This window comes from Diadema antillarum, unplaced genomic scaffold, assembly GCF_040938485.1.
Source record: "Diadema antillarum isolate AM-2024a unplaced genomic scaffold, OU_Dant_1.0 seq00000368_RagTag, whole genome shotgun sequence".
Taxonomy (NCBI): Eukaryota; Metazoa; Echinodermata; class Echinoidea; order Diadematoida; family Diadematidae; genus Diadema; species Diadema antillarum.
The window spans coordinates 4,041,139-4,063,839 of record NW_027271369.1 but is presented as its reverse complement, the minus strand read 5'-3'; the positions used below and the strand labels follow the sequence as shown (position 1 = coordinate 4,063,839).

General features: G+C 39.2%; 1 protein-coding gene across 1 annotated transcript; it reads left to right on the top strand.

The window, feature by feature from the left end:
* The first annotated feature begins 17,244 nt into the window (after positions 1-17,244).
* Positions 17,245-22,454, top strand: LOC139731339 (extracellular matrix protein 3-like). The gene has a single exon (XM_071642230.1). The coding sequence runs from the start codon at positions 17,415-17,417 to the stop codon at positions 22,452-22,454; it is 5,040 nt and encodes a 1,679-aa protein (XP_071498331.1). The 5' UTR covers positions 17,245-17,414.
* The last annotated feature ends 247 nt before the right edge of the window (positions 22,455-22,701 follow it).

Below are 22,701 nucleotides of genomic sequence, written 5' to 3'. Positions count from 1 at the left end.
TCATGGACATCTTAATGCGTGTGTCATAGACTAAAATTTATCTTGGTGTTCTTTCCATAGAGCACTTTACCAGTTGTTGGATAGGAAATAAATTGATGTATATATATTTTTTCTTTTTAAAGTTCACTTACTACGAACATTTTATTTTAAGCTGACTAAGTATCTTTCATTTTGAGTGCACATAATAGCATGAAGACGACAAGTTATGTAATGTATTTTAAATCGTAATTTGCTGGAAACTGTTGTCATAGTCAGTGCATGGTTTACACAGATACTGCAAAATCAAAATAAGAAAAAAAAAAGACAATTTTGTAGATCAGGACCACGTCATTCAAGTATCTCTTGGAAAACAAATGAAATTGTTCTAAAGTGCCAAAAGTAACTTCTTCCTGTATGTGTTGGCAAATGTTTGATTTTGCACGTTAGCTGGTGAAAACTGGTATAACATAGTCTAATATAAATTGAGTGCATGTGCTCGGAAGATGCGAATCATGCGTGTTACATCAATGGCGTGAACACACATAACTGTGTCACGGCCTTGCGTGCTTGCGGCGTACTTATTAAACAACCATTTGACAAGAACTCCCTTCCCCACCCCCTTTCTCCCCAGCCTCCACTCTCTCCATCCTATATCCCATCTTTTATCAATTATTTCCTTCCCTCTCTCCCCTCCCTCTCCTTCTTCTCTTTGCCCCACCCCTCTGTCTCTCTGGCACACTTCAAACTGTATCGTATTTATTTTCCGTCCTTATATATATAAGGATATACGAACAAAGACGAACAAAGACGAACAAAGACATACCTTCAAAGGAGGGGTGACCCTACAATTCATGTTGATAATGCAAGATGCTCTGAGAATTGTTGTCTTTTACAGGGACGCTTCATGTTTCACCGACGGTGTACCTCAGAATCTATCAACCAAGAACAGAATATTATATGCTTATATAAGGCGTCAGTTTGCGATATGATTACACTGCCATAAAATCATTACCCTATGTATGGGATCCGTCTATACTTCATTTTAGTATAGGCCTAAATGTACAATTAAGAATGATTCCTGACACCATTTTCGTTAATTTTTGATATCGTTCTTTGACGTTCTAGTAATACTTATAGTGATCATTATTCTGCATAACGTTTTAAAGATAAATAGATATTATCAATCGTGATTTTATCATCTTCCGATATTGTTGGCAAATGGTCTACTATACCTGCCCTTCCCCTATTTTTATCCACCTTTCATGTCAACCTATCATCAATCAGACAGTCGATTAATTAACAAGGACAATTAATCAAAGTATCAAAGCAAACAATCACTTCTGACCTCAACTTGACCCCGGCAACCACGGTCTACTTTCACTCATTCCTTCCTTCCTTTATTCTTACAGGTGCGTTCCGTGCAAGGTTTTTGTCGGTGTGGGTTGTCATTTTCCTTCCGAAAGGAACCCAGTCCGACACAGCTATGGAACTATTGACACGCTCTGCTGTCGAAGAGAGAAGTCAATGCCACTTTTTTTTTTTTTTTTTTTTTTTTTTGGGGGGGGGGGGGGTTGTTGGGGGCAATTTCAATTATGCAGAGTGCTTAAATCGACCTTGAAATATTTTGATCCGTGATGTTTTATCATACTGTGACAAGATAATGTGCGGAGGGTAACATTCAAATCACAGACTTGATTCAATAAAGTACAAGCTTCCGTTGATGATTTTGATCTTCCTGTAACTTTGTTCGTTTGCCGTTATTTTGCTGTTGTTGGTTTTTTTTTTTTTTTTGGTTGCCTGATAATGTAACGAGGAAATGTCGAAAATTCCTCTGCAATTCTTTCTTGTTATTTCCTCAGTAGTCTACGGGGCCCATTTTATAATATAAGACTTGTAATAGCTCATAGCTCTCTTGATGACATTAGTCTGACGACATAATGTGTTCACAATTATTCAGTGCCTTGATACCACTAGTATAAAACGTTGTTTTGACGAGATATTCTTTGTATAAGTTACAAATCAACACAAAATGTGAATGAAGTTACACGTTTCAAAGAAATTCACCCCCCCTCCCCGAGGAAACAAACAAACAAACAAACAAACAAAAAGACCGTTAGATGCTTAAAAAATGTTCCATCACTTTATATAGTGTATTTTTACAAGTATTGTCATATTATCATTATCATTATTATCTATCATCATAATGAGTATAAAAATTACGTAATCATTATAATTATAATAATATATATATATACATACATATATATATATATATATATATATATATATACGTTATGATAAAAAAATGTTATCATATCACTATTATTATCATTATTTTTAGTATAGTATATAGTAGAAGTAGTATCATTATCATCATCATTACCATTGCTATAACCAATATTTGTCATGCGTTTATGATAGGGCACATGATTTTCTTTCGAGATTTCACCTGAACTAAAAAAAAAACTTTGGCTTGTTTGTATACTTGTCTTTCCTGGATGAGCCCTGATGCCAGGAAGACACGTGCCATGAATTCAAAACAAAACTGCAATACGAGCAGGCGACAACAACAGTTTTTGGAACCCAGTCGACCTGGATGTGCTCATTGATATAGCACATTTCTTCCATTTAAAGAGATTCAGTCACATTAAAGTCAAGGTTACTGAGACAGTGCAGAATGGGGTGACACATGCGTTGTGAAACGGCCTCAAAGTACTACACCATTCGACGGTATGATATGCGCATCAATTATCATCGTAATAATCTCGTCATTTTTACAAGGGCGAATTCGATTCTTCGGCGAGGAAATTTTCGTTTCCGTCAGGAGCCATTCTTATCTTGATATTTCAATCTTGCTATTCCATATGCCAGTAAAAAAAATGCATTTACGCTATAGATAGTCGGCAGCATGGTCTTATTTCTAGAGGGTAGCCACTTCAGCACTAGCACTACTCTTCCAAAGGGCCCTGTCATTACCCATACAGGCATGATCCAGGTACCCATTTTTGACAACTGGGTCAAGAGGGAAGAGGCATCATGGGTAAAGGTAAAGCACTTTTTTTTTCCCGCAGGGTTCGAACTCGGGACCTCTTTGTGAAAGACAGGAGTTCTACACCACTTTTCGCAGGTACCTTGCCTACAATAACATTAGTGATGCATCATGTTTCATGACGTCTTCCTTATGTAGTATAAATTTGCCTAGTTTCTGAAGATAGTGTGATTGTTAGTTTATTTATTTTTGTTTCATTTCATTTTCGTGTATTCGTTTCCATATTCATTTACCTATATATCTAGAGTAGTTAAACGTCCTTTACGCCTTGTTTTGTAAACATATTTATTCATACCTGTTATTTTCACATGTACATGTACATTATCACTTATATTGTTGTATTCATATATTGTAAATATGTTTGTACTCTCATACCCCGAGAGGGGGTCGATAGAGTCAATAAAATCTTGCAAATGCAAATCTTACAAATACTTCATTATCAATATGTTTCTTCTCCACTTATTCATGATTTCATTCATCGTTAGGTTACTTATTTTTCATTCTATTTTTGCAAGCCCTCCCAATTATCGTAAACTCTAATACTTTACCTTTTTAAGTGACATAGTCAACTAAAATAATGTATACTCCCTCTCCACCTGCGTTAAAACATGGCCTCTTTCGACTGTAAAATAAATGTAGAAGCTGTAAGAGAATGAAAGCGCCATTGTAGGAATGAATTTACCCCCTCTTATTTCTCAATGAAGTCTGCTGTCCTTTCTAAGCAAAAGTCAAGCTATTGTTGTCATAGCGACTGTTTTGATTTAAAAAGGAAATCCACCCCCAAAATGAATAAACTTAACGAAAGAAAGAGAGAAATATTCCATACAGAACGATACAAAAATGCCAAAAATTGGATAAAAAATAAGGAAGATATTTTATATGACATTTTGAAATTTTACATTTTTTCGGAAATCATTTCTTAACCAGGCCTTATAAATATTCAAATCAGCAAGTGGACGATGTCATGCTCTCAAAATTTCTTATTTATTTCATATACAGAAATGACAAAAATCTCATATTTCAGCTGTATAAATGTAAAACTCGCCTTAAATCTACCCAAAATAAAAAACTAAGAACAAATGTTAACTCTGATATATCTTGGTATGATAACATGCCTTTACTTGTATTAGCTAAGAATAACAATTTTTCCGCATCTTTAATATACATGAAAAATTGTGAGGGTATGACATCATTAACTCGCTCATTATGAATATTTATAAGGACTGGTCAAGAAAAACAATCTTATCCGGAGAAATTGTGAAATTTCATGATCTCATATATTCCTTATTTCTTATTCAATTTTTACCATTTTTCTATCGTTCGTTCTTTTTTTTAAGTTTATCTATTTTGGGGGTGGATTTCTTCTTTAACGTCAATTTCTTTTAAATGACATCTTATAGGTTTTGAAGATGCGCGCTGAACAAGGCACGGCGTTACTGATAGAGATGGGCTCAGTGGGTGTGGCGTTGGTAGTAGCATAAAACGTGCTGACTACCAGTACATGCAGGATTACCTTCACACTATTTCAGTCAATGTGCAGTGTATTCTTTGCTCTAACAGAGTGTTCAGACTGAGGTCATTAACTCAAGTTGCGTTGTGCTAATTTCTGTCACTGCAACAATGTTCCCTAACGAGGGTCACTGCCTTCAAAAGTTACACCAGACCAATTATTCAGCAAGGCCCGGAAATTGGTCGCGTTTCCCCGAAATGAGGACAAGAATAACCGACAGACAGGACGGTGAAGTGAATGAAAACAAACAAAAACACCCGGAAGTGAGGTGTCTTCACAGTCAAAGAAACAACACACGAACAGACGTATCATTTCTTATCGCGATAGTGGGATCGATAGAACAGCCAGACAATTGACTCGTCTGCGATATCTATGTCTGGGGTCAAGTGTGGCACAAACGTTGACCAGCACTGACCAGCTATTGTCGGAAATGTTGCGTTAAATGCTTCGAGGACCACTGAACGACTGACACACTTCTCCTGGTTCTAAGGTCAAAACAAAATTGCCTCTTCATACAATAATGTATTATCCGCATCACTTGGCAAGTGTTTTAAACACGACATGTTATGTATCATAGTTGTAAGAGTGACGGAATGAAACCGAATTGAACTGAACTGAACCGAAGGCAGAACTGACAGACGTATGGGGTATATCGAGCTCATTAGACGAGTGACAGGGCGTTTAGGCAGGGCTAAAAGAAGACCCAGACTTTACAACAGCTTTTCAAAGAACATCATTTTTTTTTTTTTATTTGAGGAGAAAGGATGATTATTTTGAGTCTTTAAAACTGAACGACTGCACTTTACATTTGGCTTCATTTATTTGTGATTCCGAAATAATCCAACAAGGAAGGAAAATGACGCGTGAAATCAAAACCAAACCTTTCCAGCGAAATTAATGCGCACCACATGTTCGTGTCGGCTTATTACATTAAATAAGTCCTTCAACCAGAACACTGAAAGTTTATCTGAAAACCAGAAAAAAAAACATAAAAAGTTATTGATTAAAAGGTTTTCAAAATATATATTTTCAAAATATCTTCCACGAGAGTGCGCACAAATATTCACTGAAATTCCTTAATTCTTTGTCATTACTTTAAGAAGAAAAAACGTATCAATGATCAAAGTATATCCTTCACATCATATGTTCCTAGAGATAAGATAACTCGGCAATCATGACGTTAAATGGGGAAAGAGATGTACGTACTGAAATATTTTAAAAATGAAAGGGAAATTTTGACGGCAATGATATCGTCGACTTATTTGATTTGCATAAGCATTATTTTACCCCGTATCATTGTTTTGGTGTAAACTTGTTGAATTTCGAAACTCGGTGTAATTTTTTCATTGTTATCCTCCTTTGATGGATCTTGCACTGTTCTATTTGTGGGGTGCTGTTCGTTATTCCGTGGGTTCGTTTATCTGAAAATGATATAAGGTTCGTTACTCTAAATTTTAAAAGGTTCGTTATTCCGAAAAAAAAAAAATGCAAACAAAGTGCGTACAACCGGACCTTCGGAATTACGAACCTTATTTCGTTTTAGGATTAACGACCCAGTGGATTAAAACAATTTTGTAAACGACTTGATAGATGATAATAAATCATTATTACTCGATACTGCTTATGGTTATTTCATTGCTGGTCATGATTGCCGGGACAAAGTATGATAATAGCAATAATAATGTTACTGATGATGGTGATAAAAATAAGAACTACAATAATGGTATAGTAGTAATAAAAAGAACAATAATTATTTCTACTATACTTGTTTGTTCTTGTCATTAAGATTAGTGTCATTGTAGTCATCCCCATGATCAGTCTTCTCATCACGTATTTCATTAATAGTATTTTCATCATCAGTATCATTAATGGATTTTATTTTCATAATCAATTTTCATGAATACACTCAATTTGTTATAAGATCCAGCCCAGGATTATAACACGTCTTTCACACACCTTTCCATGGCACTACGAAGACTAATTATCATAACCCTATAATGACAGCCACCCTTTATTTGGCAAGCAGAAAACCAGAGATCACAAATGTGTTTCATAAAGTCAACTTTGTGTATATTCCATTTTCCCCTTAGAAAGAAAGTTTCAAGGTTGAGATGGCAACAGGATTTGGTATTGAACAGGACAAAGTTCATGAGGAAGACGTGTGGCTATTATGTCTCCCTGAATGTCTTCCCTACCAGGAAAATCAACAGTTTCTTTGAAAATCATTATAAAATGGAAAGTTATTGATTTTAAAGTTTCCAAAAAGGGCTCTCAAAATAATATAATCCACGCGCTTCCACACAAATTTTCGCTAAATTACCTTCCTTGTCATTGAATGAAGAGTATATTTCTTAAAACAACAACAACAACAACAACAACACACACACACAAAAAAAAAAAAAAAAATCGGCAATCGTGACATTGGACAAGGAGTGTGATGATGAGAACGTGATGAAATATTGATTAAAATATGCTCTCCTTTGTGGGGGTGATGCTCGTTATATTCCGTGTGTTCGATAATCTGAAAATGAAATAAGGTCCGTTATTCTGAAGGTTCGTTATTCCGAAAATGAAATAAAGTTCGTTAATCCGAAAACGACAAAAAGTGCGGACTAACGAACATTTGGAATTTCGAACCATATTTTGTTTTAAGATTAACGAATCTTCGGATTAAAGAAACCTTATTTCATTTTCGGATTAACGAACCTTCGAAATATCGAACTTTATTTCATTTTCGGATTAACGAATCTTCGGAATGACGAACCTTCGGAATAACGATTAACCTTCGGAAAAACGAACTTTAAACTTGTTTGTGTCACTCTGCACATCCACCATAACTATTAAATTATGGAGTGGAGTCATAGACGACTGCATAATTATGAAAGGACGTTGACATCGACGTCGACGTCGACGTTGACATCAAACATTCAAGCCAAGGCGTTTTTCAATAAACAGATTTCTGCCACCGAGATTCTTTGATATTTGGGTCAATGTGATTTCAGAATTGAATTGAATTGAATTGAATTGAATTGAATCGAATTGAATTGAATTGAATTGAATTAAATGAATTTCATTTCATTTCATTTCTGAACACATTGAAGTTCGGAGCATCACTGCCGAAGATTCACACGTTACACTTTTCTAAACAAGACATTAGCAAAAATAACTAGTTTTGAAGTGAGCAAATACAACTTCAAAGATAATATCGTAGTATTCCATACTGCTTATGATTATGCTTCAATAGTCATAATGATAACAGTAACGAGTAAATGATGATAATTTATTCCTATTTTACTTTTTTGGTTCTTGTCATCAAGTTTACGATCGTTGTTGTCATTCTCATCACCAGTCATATCATGTATCTTCTAAGATTGCTTTGTCATCATTATCTTTAATTGTTTTTATTTTCATTATCATTTTTAATGAAAACACTCAATTCGTTATGATGCAAAATATGATCGTAACAAGTCTTTCAGACCTTGTCCAAGGTTGAAAAAAATATTATCAATCCAAGGCCACACTGGCGAGCAGAAAAGCAAGGATCACAAGAGTGCTTCATTTGAAGGTCAACTTTGGGTACATTTTAATTCCATTTCCACTTTAGAAAGAAAGTTTCAAGGTTGAGATGGCGACAGGATATAGTATTGAACAGGACAAAGTTCCTGTAAAAGACATGCAGTCTGGTTCAAAGCATCTCTCGTTCGTTTGTCAGGCTACCAATTAAGTCGTCAGCTGTGATATAACAGTGTACCATCCACACTGTAAGGCAGTCACTAGTTCGATGAACTCACAACACACGCATGCGTAGTAACGAGACAGGAAACACACCAGAGTCGGATGGTCGGAAGTACATTGGGAAAGCGCGAATGAGGTTATGCGTCTGTCGTGTAAATAAATATGAAGTCTATATTTAGAGGAAAACCAGAAAGCCCGCAATACAGGTGCGGGGACGGCTGTCTTCAAACCCCCGCGTCTGTTTGTCAGTCGGGAAGTGGATGTCTTGGCAGCAGAAATGCGGAGAAACTCTCTGTTTCTCATGTAAACCCTCGACCCTCCCACAATCATGGCTGTCACATCACTATATAACGACCACATCCACAGAGCGACCGGTCGCACGTATAACCAAGGAGTTATCAGACACTCCTTGGTATTACGGACACTGCACTCACTCCTGTTGCGTGGGGTGACATCAAAGATGAATTTACGCCCAAAGGCATGTGGCTTCCGTAGCCTTAATGCTGACATACACCCCATCTGAAGGAGACAATGAACTGAGTTATCAGTACTCTTTCATTCCGACAGACTAATGAAAAAGTACGGAGATATATCTCTATATATTCTTTATATTGTGATATCGGGACATCTCGAATCGTTCCAGCCTGGATTTATAGCTTTTCAAGTTGATTGTCCTATGTTCTTCAAAAATTGCTGACGTTTTCTGCTGATATTTCTTGAAGCACCAAATCCTCACAACTGTACCAAAATGTGGTAAATATACCCATTCATTTAGGTCGGGGCAGTGTAAAGGAAGAATTGTCAAAAAGACCCAAAAAGGCCGGAGAATTGTAAAAAAAAACAAAAAACCAAACCCAAACCCAAACAAACAAACAAACAAAAACAACAACACCAATAACACCAATAACACCAACACCAACAACAACAGCAACTCAAATCCTGGGATCAATTCCTGAAATTTATGCTAGCTTTAAAAGTTCCTTCCTCATTCAGGATTGTTTTATTTAAAAAAGTAGAAGCATCCGTTTGCCTCCTCCAACCCCCACCCCGATTCGAATCGACAGTCGGATGTAACGTATGGTATGTATACATACAGACATGAGACACGTTTTTGGATCTCTTGGTCCGATAGACCATGCCAAGACATGTTATATGGTATAGGCCCCTGCTGTAGACCTCGTTTCAGATAGGCCGAAAATGAGTTCCCCATATTCTACGATTTTTCCCAACTCTAATACCCCTCACTCTTTCATTTTCATCTCGGTTGAACAAATGACAAAATGACAGGTCAATTTTATACACATATCTTCCGTCTATTATCAGATCGCGCGTTTGGCCTATCGGGCTGTAAACGTTGAAATAGTGCTATTAAAAGTATTGTTTACCATGTGGAGCAGTGATTAAAAAAATGTTCGAGTTATTACATTTAATGCATATGTGTTGGTCAGTTATATCACAAAACATCATATTATACCACATAACAATTTCGCAATAAAGCCTGAAATATAAAGAGAGACATGCAGTATACTCTATTTTCCTCAATAAACCAAAGGCTTAGACGGTTTATTCTATAGACACATGTTTATCATAACTATTGTTCACATTTTGTATCTTGAATGACACTTAACATTGATTATATTGATTACCATTAACAGTAATTTATATCAAGCGATTTTCATATTTTATGATTTCTGAGATCCCATTTTGAACACGAACACACACACACGCTGACACGCACGCACGTTTCTTTTTTTTTTCATGATCATCTTATCGATTGCCGTTTGGTTGTCGAGTGATATTATTAGTATTCTTATTCGCCGTATGCGCATTAAATGCTATTTCATTGCTAACACAATAATTTCTAGCATCGTCATCATTATCTAAATCATAAACATGTCATTGCCAAGGTGAGGCATTTATATATACTTTATGTATTATGTCTTGTGGTTGTGTCTTTGCTCGCGTCCTCCCGTCGCGGAACTAAGAACTAATTCAGTCAAAAACAACGTCGCCTGAGCGGATCAGATAGAGCATTGAGAAATAATAACAACAACAAAAACAACACACAAACAACAACATCAGAGAGAGAGAGAGAGAGAGAGAGAAAGAGAGAGAGAGAGAGAGGGAGAGAAAAGCATTCCTTAGTTGTTCAGGATGTGCTAACCATTGATATATTCATCGAAGGGAGTGTTTTTAACTTTCCTGTTTTTCGGAGAGACCCACAAGGTTGACATGGCGACAGTAAAACGAGAAACAAGACAAGGTTCCTGTCTATAAGGACAACAATGAAGTCCATCTATAGTAAATAGACCAGTTCATCCGCGATAAAAACTTAATGACTATAATAAAGATTCCTCTGCCATGGTGACGGGCGTTACAAAGGTGACACCAACGATATTACTGATGACATGTCAATTTCATCATTTTTTTTTTAAATAGACATTCAGCGTTCCGTCTTTATTATTCGTACCAGTATCGTAGTCATCACTAGCAGAGCTATACATACTACTATAATCTTCGTTTGTATCTTTTCTGTCGGTATTGTCCTGCATGTCACAACAATATCATTGATAAAAATGACATATTGTTTCCGTGATATCTCATTGGTATTCCTCCCTGATTTGAGTCATATTTCAATTTGGAACTATTTTGCTATTCTTCTAGTATATTGATGAAATATTCTGTCACAAATTAGTAAGACGATATTCGATGTAAACAAGCATGTAAACCGTTAGAATAGCTTTGAAGAAATTACTGATGGTATATTTTCGTTTATTACATTATACACGAAAACCTCAGAATGTCATATTAACATTAGTTTCAACAGAAAATGATCCCGTCCCATACAGTCGGAGATTAAAAGGATATAAAGGAAGATAAACTAAACAATTGATCTTTAAATCTTAGACTTTGTTAGTATCAAAATGAAAAAAAAAAAAAGCCCTGACTTCACATTTTTGTTGGGTCGGGTGAAGTCATACTCAGCAGTTATTCTTATGTACAATGAAATTAAATAACGGCTTGTGACAATAAAGGGTACTCAGTCCCGTAAACAGTACATGTTTATCTGTGCGGCCTGGATCCTTTGTGATTTTCAACAACTTTCAGTCAATAGAAAATTAGTGTGTATTGTTCTCAACGACTTTACTGACTGGAAGAATGCCAACATTGGCTGAGATAAACGACAAACACTCAATTGCTTTGTCAACAATAATATTCTGATGATCCTTTTCCTTAATCTTTGCTCCATTCCTACATAATTAATTTTGGATGTAGTTGCAAGTTAGAATGTCAGGACGAGGATCAAGCATAATGGCGTTTCACATGCTTTTAAAGGGGAAATCCAGTCCAAATATAAGTTAGTCTGATAAGAAAGGGTTGGATATTTCGAGTACAACGGTAAATTTTGATCGAAATCGGATGAAAAATAAGGAAGTTATGACATTTTGAACTTTCGCTATTCTCTGAGGAAACAGTTCTTGAACGGTCAATATGAATATGCAAATAGCAAAAGTAAGCATGTCATCCCCTCACAACTTACCGTTTGTACATAAAATTTTGACATTTCCAGTTTTTCATTCAAATGCAGTGATTATGCCCGAGGCTCAAATCCTCATATATCTAACTGATCGCTATTCTGAAATTATTCAATCAGGAATACCATCACGTTTCAAACTTCAATGACAGAAACATTGAATTAGCGTCATTTTCTTGTGCAAGATCAATGGAAAATTGTGAGATTATGACATGGTTAGCTCGCTCATATGCATATTCATATCCACTGTTCAAGAACTGTTTTGCAGAAATAAGTAAAACTTCAAAATGTCATAACTTCCTTGTTTTTTGTCCGATTTCAGTCAAATTTTTAGCGTTGATTTTACTCTCTTTTTTTTCTTCATCAGACTAACTTATATTTGGACTAGATTTCCCCTTTAAGTGACGACATTACATAGCATCGGCCCTGATTATCTTGCGTCAGTATGATAACCAACGGCCACTAAACGAGCGTTCGTCGGCAAACACGAAAGCTGTTTTTGCTGAAGAAGAGCTAGCTGTCGCTTTTCCCGACAACTTAGTCGCATCTGTACAATCAGATTACCAAAAGACTCACACTCGATTTGAATTCTCCACGCGGGACGATCGGAAAAACATGGTTTTCCCCCAAGCTCCTCATGGCTCGTGCTTAGTCAAATCCATTATGGATGTTTGTCTGCGGTGAATCTTGTGCAGACATCCTCCTCCGCAGATAGGAACGGGAAAGGCGCGGGAAATCATATTCCGAGAGTTTTGACTAATCAACCGCGCGCTGAACGCAGGCAGACGACCAAACAACCATGCGAGAGAAGAAAGAGAGAAACAACAAAAACAAGCGATTTGGCCCTGTCCCCTTGAGGTTTCAGCAATTACGGGAGGAAATTATTCACGATGCTGATTCTGAAATGGCTGCCATTTAGCGGGCAGTTAAGATTATGAGTAGTGTCATTTTTGGAGGAAATAGTCTGGCCATTAGGATGTGTAACGGTACTATACCCTTTTCTCGTCGATTGTAACACGTCTTTCATCTACCTATATACCTAGCTTGATCAACTGATGTTGACTTATCATTCTATTACCAACGAATAAAATATTGACAAAAGTGTTTTTTTTTTACTTTATGTTAGTAGTCTCACGTAAAGGACACAACAGTATAATCAGTGGTGTATGTGGTTTAAAGTAAAAGTATTGTCGTGAAAATGTATTTTGGTTTGTTTCAATATTTTTTTTCTGTTCTGTTTGTTGGCAGCTGGTTGCAAAATAATTACTCCTGATATATGTTAATTTTTGTAGAGACTAAAATCCAGTTTCACTTTGATCACTACCCGAAAAACAAAACAAAACAATATGCATTGATATTGATATTTGTGGTGTGCCAAAACGATTCACACTATTAGTCGATCACTAACGTAATATTCTAGTCTTGTTACAGGTGGAGAAATCAAAATACAATCCGAAACTTTGTTCCTGTTGCTTTCAATCAGTGCAGAAAGAAAAAAAAATGACAACAAAGAACGTTAAGATTATTACCAAATTGGTCTAGGTTTTATCAAATTGGACGTAAAATCAGAAAGTTCATGTGGAATGTTTCATCGTTTCATGATTTTAAGAAGCGGTGATTTTTATTTAAAAAAAGGCAAGCACATTGGCAATTTATAGGCGAAGTGACGCCTCAAGACACCACCATCGACATAAAAAGTCTTCTCACCAGATTTCCTTTCTTTTACATGATTAATTTTTGTGAATCTGAAAACAAAAAATTAATGAAAAGTTGTACTTTGCACACCAAAACGTCAGTTGCGTTGCAATAACTTATCCAGCAATTATTACTACCACTCGGGAGAGAGTTGTGTATATGATATATCTTGACAATTATTATCAACCAAGATGTTAATTATGATTTTACGACGTTTTTATGCATAAACTAGTGGTGAAGATATAAGTTGATGACAACATTACCTTAGCTATTTCACTTAATGTGGTGGAGACAAAAAAAAAAGTGTTCGGTGCCAGCATAGAATTCCAAGTAAGTTTCATAACTTTCTTGTGTGACACAAAATGTCTAAGTTTGATGAAACCTCTGCATCTTTCTATTCATCATTTTACCCTGTTTTACCTTGTTGAGTAGAATCTAGTGAGTCAACCTAAACGTTTAGGAACATGCTTCATGTATCCCCACAGAATCGTCACGCAGGAGACGGGATAACGTTTTCCAACTTTGGATGGAAATAATTTCAACCCAGTGAATAATTGAACAGTTGAATCATCCATGATGTTTCCGCGGAGTCAACAGCTGAAAAAGAAATAAGGGGAAAAAAGATAGATAAAAAAAGGAAACCCCATCAAAGACAATGGAAAAAATAAACAAACAAAATTAACCACAAAAGGAATGACATCAGATCTGTAATTCTCCATATCCTAAATATATAAATATCTTATAATTCTACATAATTAATAAGTCTCATGATCATGGCAGACGACAAGCCAATGAGGAACAACATACTAGTAATCGAATATTTCCTCCAAGTGCCAAAAAGATAAAAATGAATGAATAAATGAATGAATGAATGAACAGATTCTTGTAGATAGATAGAGAGATAAATAAATGAATAAATAGATCAATAAATCAAAAGCTTTCAACAAAAAGGCACTAAATCCATTGAAAAATGATGGCTTTAGCGCCTTTTGGAAGCAAGCTCTTCAAATACATAAAATCAACAAATAAATGTAAAAAGATAGAGATGTGCTCACTATCTTTATCTGTCATGATGTTCACTCATGGTCACTTGTTACGAAGTTGGGGGCGGCCCAGACTGAAGGGTAGTAGAGAGAGAAGAAAAAATCACGTCGGTTTCCATGGCTTGGTCTTTGACTCTGATTTGCTTTCCTGTGGAAGTGATTCCACATGCTCGATACGGAAGCGAGACGCATCGAAGGAGTGTGCCTGTCTGACTATACACATGGCTTGCAAAACAGCAACCACAAAGGAAAAAAACACACACAAACAACAAAAACAACAACCCAACAACCCCCCAAAAAACAAACACACACACACACACACACACACACACACACACACACACACACAAACAACAACCAAACACCCGATTCGACAGACATTACAAATCATAGAAACCGCCAGGAAGCAAATGGGTAGAGCCAAACATAAACATTTCCTCTATTTATTGCTTTTTTGTTGTTATGTCTGTGATAGTCTATCGTCTGACATTGGTTACATTTCAAGGCAGATGAGATAATAATATGCTTCTGCTGCATATTTGTACGGACGTTTTCTATTTTTTCAGCGATTTTGAGTGGAAGATTAATACAAACAACTATCAGGGGCATCATAGACAATCACACCTGATTTGGCAAAGGTACATGTGTGTACCAACATGCATAGTGGATATGTGCATAAAACATACATGAAACGCGATGTTTCTCTAAGCCCAATACTTTCCAATGCTTTTACAAAGTCAAAATGATGCAAAAGGTACCTCAGACAATGAATTTGGACTATACATCGTGAAAGTTAACACTTCCCACGAAGATAGCAAGCGTCATAGAACACATAAAGTCTAACGATGAAGAGCTTTGATACATCCATTGGTGTGTTTTTTCCCCACCTCTTAGCAAATGAGCATAACATGATAATATCATGATTTCTGAAAGCTGATGGGATGTAACATGGCGCTTCAGCACACGCCATTTCAGCAAATATCTGGAGGCGAGTGTTCCTCTAAATAATGAAATAACGCCCCCTCTCGATGAAAGACGTGCATACTCTCTTATTACCCCATCCCCCCTTGCTTTGACTGCAGCATACTAATACATTGCAATACAGTACATGCAGAAGAGGCGTGGCTTACCGCAACTACAGTACTAGTACAACTTGTACTTTGTAATAGTACTACGTACACGCTGCGAACCGCTGCCTACGCTTGCAGGCACATGTACCTGATGTCGCGCCGCACAAATATTGTTTAAGCATCGGTGGAAAATGTGATATGAAGTAGCAATCACGCAAAATTTCATCAAGACTTGTAGAAGACGTAGCTGGTCGATATCACTCAACTAGTTTTATGTGGGACGAACATTCGTTCCGAAAGTCTAACGAGCTTCTTGCTGACACTGAAAAGAGACGTGCAAATGAAAGCATTAAGATATCAAAATGAAATCATTTTGTCGAATACAGTATGTACCGCTGGTACCTATGTACCACTGGTACATTGAAAAAGAAAATGACATAACCATCTATGTCGAGTGTAGGTCCATTTTTCTTGCACCTTTACCTTTGCTAATTTGTTTCATTTCCATCTGAGAAGATGGCTGGATAGCCAATATTCAGCTGCATAGCTGGTCTTCCATGGGGTCCAGTTGATGCAATGCGGGACCACTTTACCGTATGGCTTTGAAGACACCCTGCTCTTTGCGATGAATAAATGAAGCGGGGTCTTTTACACGTATTTACGTGATTGAGTTGTGACTCTTTCACACGCGCAACCTCCATTTTATGACTACTTAGTATTGTCCTATCTGGGGGACAGAGTGTTTTGCCTCTTTATAGTCTAGAGGGGACGGTATGATTACACACAACATTGCTCAGTAGGACCCGGGAATCGAACCGGGGTCCTTTGGATCGTAAGGCTGACGCGCTACCGACTGAGCTAATTCACCTTCCATTTTTTTTTTTTAAATAGAGCAAGGAAAAATACATGTTTCACATGGCCTTCAGAATAGTTTTACTCTCACACTTTGAGTATGATGTTTTATGTAGCGATGGTAATGGTGTTGTTAAATTAATTACTAGCGAGATTCGTTTTTTTTTTCTCCACAGAGCACGTGGTGGGCTTGTGTTTGTGCGCATACTTATAACACGACCAAATTCACGTGTTCGATTAATGAGCAAAACCTCGAATGAATCTCCACCCCTTGAACATTTATATTACTTTTTAAGTACTTAAGGCGTGGGCCCATGATCCGATAACCGTCTTGAGTGGGGTTGATTTGTGAAGGAGCTTGTGTTAATTAGCTTTCTGTATGCAATGAACGTAAGATTTTGATACTCAGGAAAAAAAAACAACCACCCAAACTACCAACGAATTGATTATAAGAAATTCTTACTCATCACGTAACACTAAGTACGAGTACTTTGTAGTCGAAGTAGAAGTGTGTGGTATTAGCAAGGAGAATAATACCGTACCGTATGTTGTATGCTTCCTCCACAGTGCTAGACGATAGAAGTTTAAACCAATCACCTGCCAGTCCACGTAAACCACGCCCCCGAGGCGCACTAGACATGTTTCTTCATTACACCGCTTCGTGTGATTGAAAGCAGCGCAGTGAGTGCTTGTGTGCGGGGGTGGCTCATCGCTCGAGTGAATGAGAGAAAACTTGGGGCGAGATTAATTCAACAAGTTTGAAGAGTAGAAGAACACTCGACCAGGCTGACGCTGAGCAAGACGGTTGTGAGGTTGTGTGATTGCCGTAAGCTCGCTCGCATCGAGCCCTTCTGTTTGGAGTAGCTGATTTTGGGCTTCACGCCATTCCATTGCTGCTGTTGAGGAAAACTGCAAACTGTACTGAAGTTGAAGTGGGAAATCAATCATGGCTTCGCCACTTTTGTGTTTTGTTATCGCTATCCTGCCCGCTCTGATAGCGGGACAAGGTACGTGGGTCCTCGGTACCAGTGATGTCAGGACTGTTGAACCAGTGAATCCCGTAAATGGTGGGACTGATCTAGATGGGTCGTCGGGTATTATTGTGAGGAATACCGGTATAGCTGTGCCCTTCGGACGGGAAAAGGCCATTGATCCTGTCACAGAACTGACAATAAATGTCGATCGAGACGCTGGACATGTTTGTTACGTAACAGTGCTCCCTGATCCTCTCTCGCAGGTTCCTGGTCGTCTCGTCCCAAAGATGTTTCCCTGTGATTTCGGCCCAGGAGAAGTCAAGTACGTCCACTTTGGTTCCCGTAAGCCTCAACGCGATCGCGTGCGATTACAACTCCGCTATGACTCGTTGGATGAAACCACCATCATACCATTCATGATCGATGTGAAAGTGGAGTCGAAGCAGTTGCAGATTGTCACGCAAAATATTCCCCTTGAAGTTGAGCTGATGGGAGAAAGTGATAACTTGGATTCCACCAAATTGGGATTTGCGTACGACCGCGAAACCGAGGTTTGCAAGGTCACCGTGCTGAGTTCGAGCTCCGGTCTTCCACGATACGGTGAAGTGATCGACAATGCTAATCAGGGGCAAATGATCGACTGTGAAAGTTTCCTTACACCTGGAATACGATACCGTCACACTGCTCAAACATCATCCCCCCGAGAGGATTACATCCCACTGGTAGTCGAGCTCCAGAGCCAAAGTGGTGAGGTGATCAGGCAAGAATACTTCCAGAGCATGGTAAGAATTGAGAATGGACTTGAAAATACCCCACCAGGTGTTGACCTGCAGGCGACTATGATCATGGAAGTTGACCAGTTTGTGATGACAGCTATCACTCCTGAGATTCTGATGGCAGAGGATGCAGAAACACCTGTTGACATGCTTGTATTTAACATCACCTCGCCCCTCGGTCCTGGCGAAGGGTACATTGTCAGTACCGATGACCGTAATCTCCCTCTCTCATCTTTCACCCAAAAGGACATTCGTGATCTCAAAATTGCCTATGTTCCTCCTGCAGATGATTCAAATGTCCAGCGCATCTTCCAACTTGAGCTTGAAGTAGTTGACTCTGAGCTTGCTACCTCTGTGCCATTCACATTCATGATTGTGGTGAAACCCAAGAACACACTAGCACCAGTTGTTACTCGTAACACAGGACTCACACTCTTCGAAGGTCAGTCTCGTCCTTTGCTCACTTACCAAAATCTTGAGATATCAGATGAGGACAATCTTCAGGACGTCATCATTGCTCCAATCAATGGGTCCCGACATGGTGAATTGCGAATCGGTGGTCAGCGCATCAAGCAGTTTACAATTGCTGATCTCATTGAAGGTGCAGTGACGTACCATCACTACGGCACTGACACCTACAGCGACAACATAATTTTCAGGATGACAGATGGCAGTAATGAAGTTGAGTTTCTGTTCCCAATCATCATTGCTCCTATTGATGATGAAGCTCCAATTGTTGATGTTAACACAGGTATTGTTGTGAATGAAGGAGGAGAAGTTCCTATCACTCAGTTCGTGCTGAGTGCCACAGACATTGACTCTGATGACAGCCAGATTCGCTTTGTTCTGGAGCAGCCATATTCTGACCAAGGTAGTCTCTTCCTACGTCAGCTTGACATCCCTGCAGATCCCCAAAACTGGATCATTCAGGGAAATTTCTATGAACGCGAGACCACTGAATTTACCCTTGATGACATCTTGAATGGGCGGCTGTTCTACCGACATGGTGGTATTCACAACCAGGATCCTGTGTTCGACAGAATGCTCTTCCGGGTCATTGATGCAGCTGAACCTCAACCAAATGAATCTCCCGTCCAAGAATTTGTTGTTAAGGTAATGCCACAAGATTTGCAGCCTCCTGAAGTCTTCGTTGGCACCACACTCCAACTAGTTGTCGATGAGTTCCAAATCACTCCAATTGTCAAGAAGAACATGAGGTATACGGATCTGGACAGCAATGATCGTGATCTGAAGTACACAATCATTTCTCCCCTATCTGACATTGATCCCAGTAACCCTCTACCAACTGGTGACATCGTTCTGACGGATGATCCTGACACACCTATCACCATGTTCACACAAGCGCAGATTAACCATCTCAAAGTGTCATACAAGCCTCCAAGCACTGAGCTGGGTATTGCTACACGTCTCATCGAATTCCAGTTTGTTGTACAGGACAGCCAGGGAAACATGGCCGCCCCTCAGAGGTTCTTGATCTTCCTTCGCCCAGTAGACAACAAGCCCCCAACAATCACCAATACTGGCATTCAGGTATTCGAGAGAGGTACCATCACTATTGATCAGACCATGCTTGATGCTACTGACCCAGACACAGACAGGAGCACAATCCGGGTAATTGTTGTCCAAGAGCCACAGTTCGGAAGCATCACTCTTGAGGGTATTCCTCTGCAGCAAGGAGACGAGTTCACACTAACAGATATTGAACAAGGGTACGTTCAGTATGTAAGCAGTGGAGCTGAGGAAGAAGGTGATGTAGTCAATCTTGAGATCACTGATGGTGTGCATGTTGTCCCTATTACCATTCATGTGGCTGTTGAGCCCATTGATGATGAAGCCCCTACACTTGATCTCCCCCCAGGCACGATTGGCTCATTCCTGGAAGTGCAGGAGAACTCCTTCAGTCTCATTACCTCTAACATCCTTAGCGCATCTGATCCTGATACAGAGGACCTTCTTCTGACTTTCATTGTTGATCGCGAACCGACAGAGGGTAAAATCCAGAGCAACAATGTCGATACCCTAATCTTTACCCAACAAGATATTGTGAATGGACTTGTGCGATATGTACACACCAGTGGTGAAATTGGACCTACCAAGCGTGAGGATTCCTTCAATCTCACCCTCTCTGACATGTCTCCTGACTGGGTTGTTGGTGGCAACCAGATTACCCAAGTAGAGGTCTTTGTTACCATTCTACCTGTTGACAATCTTGCACCTAATGTCACCATGGGTATCCAATTCTATGTTGATGAAGCTGGGAAAGGAAACATCAACATGACCCACCTCCAGGCCCCAGATGTTGATACTGAAGATGATGATGTCCTGTGTACCATTGTTGTGAATCCCAATGTCGGATATTTGGAAAACATTGCACCAGCTCCTGGTTCTGAGAAGTCTCGGGCTGGTATGCCCATCAGTGCCTTCAGCATCAAGGATCTCCGCCTTAACCACATCAACTATGTACAAAGCATCCATCTTGGAGTCGAACCTGATGAGGACCAGTTCACCTTCCGATGCACTGATGGTGTTAATGAGTCACCAAACTTCCTATTTCCAATCAACATCAATCCAACAAATGATGAGAAGCCCACAGTCTATGCTCGTGAAATCATTGTAGAAGAAGGTAGCCGCACCAGGATTGATTCACCCCTCCTGAATGCTGAAGATCGTGATGTTCCAGCACAGGAGCTTCACTTCTTCATTGTCAGCCCACCAGAGCATGGCACAATCTTGTATGCCAGACCAGGAGGTGACATTCCCATCCTTAACTTCACCATGGATCAGATCTTGACTGGAAATGACATTCTGTATGAGCATGATGACTCAGAAACCACCGAGGACTCCTTTACTGTTCTGCTTACTGATGGAAAGTATGAGGTCAACAAGGAGATTCTAGTGATGATCATCCCTAGGGATGATGAAACACCTCGCCTCACCATAAATGATGGTCTTGATATTGAGATCGGTGACATCAGAGTAATCAACAACCGCATCTTGAAGGCAACTGATCTTGATTCTCCAGACTCCAACCTGACCTACACTGTGCGCTTTGGACCTGACCAGGGATTGCTGCAGAGGCTTGACAAGTTTGATGGGTCTGTTGTTCAAAACATCACCCTTGGCATGAATTTCACACAGTGGGAGGTTGACAATGGACGTATTCGATATGTGCACACTGGGGCTACTGGTGGTCGTGACCTCATCAAGTTTGACATAACTGATGGTGAAAACCCTCTCATTGACAGATACTTCTATGTAAGCATTGATCATATTGACAATGTCCATCCATCCATCATCAATGCTGGTGTTACCATGCAGGAGGGAGGTCGAGTTACCTTGACAACCAGCATCATTAGCACAAGTGATCTGAACAGTCCAGATGAGGACCTGCTCTTCACCATCACCCGTGCTCCAAGCAAAGGCCATCTGGAGAGCACTGATAATCCAGGCATGCCAATCAACTCCTTCACCCAACTTGACCTTGCTGGAAACAAGATCTACTATGTGCACACAGCTGATGATGAGGTCCGCATGGACAGCTTCCAGTTTGAAGTGACTGATGGCTTCAACACTGTTGTGCGCACGTTCCGTATTGCCCTGACTGATGTAGACAACAAGGAGCCTGTGGTTGAGTACACTACTGTCCGTCTGCAAGAAGGAGAAAACAAGCTCATCACACCATTTGAGCTTCGAATCGATGACCGGGACACCCTTGATGACAGCCTTCTCCGCTTTACCATCACCCAGCTCCCAATCCATGGTAATCTCCTGCGTAACAACACCGAGCTTGTGACAGAGTTCACCATGCGCGACATCAATGAAAATCTGATCAGCTACCAGCATGATGGCTCTGAGTCCACCACCGATTCTTTCTCTTTCATCGTCTCGGATGGAACCCACAACGAGTTCTATGTCTTGCCAGATATCACCACCCTCACCAGGCAGCCACAGCAGGTTCCCATCGAGATTGTCCCAGTTGACAATGGTGCACCGCAGATTGTTGTCAACCGAGGCGCTCCAACGCTGGACGCCCTGGGCACCGGTGACCTGGGCTTCATGATCACCAACAAGTACCTGATGGCAGAGGATCGTGACAGTGTTGACAACAGTCTCCTCTACGTCATCACCACACAACCCCGGTATGGCTACCTGATGAACATCGCTCTTGGAAATGTGTCCATCACCAACTTCACTCAAAGTAAGTCCAACTTGTGACTTTATTGTTCAACAAACAATGAGATGCATCCATTGTAAACTGGTGATTTGCATTTCCCCCTAAAATGCCCCCCCCAAAAAAAAAAACAAAACAAAAAAAACAAAAACAAAAACAAAAACAAAAAAACAACAAAAAACCAACAACAACCCAATAACAACAAACAAGCAAACTGTAAATTGTCAGATAAGGAGGCTGAAAAGTAATGTCTCTATATTCATAGTGGAAAAAATCAATTTCAGTGTTAGA

Coding starts and splice junctions, on each gene's coding strand:
- LOC139731339 (XM_071642230.1), top strand. CDS start 17,415: ATGGCTTCGCCACTTTTGTGTTTTGTTATCGCTATCCTGCCCGCTCTG.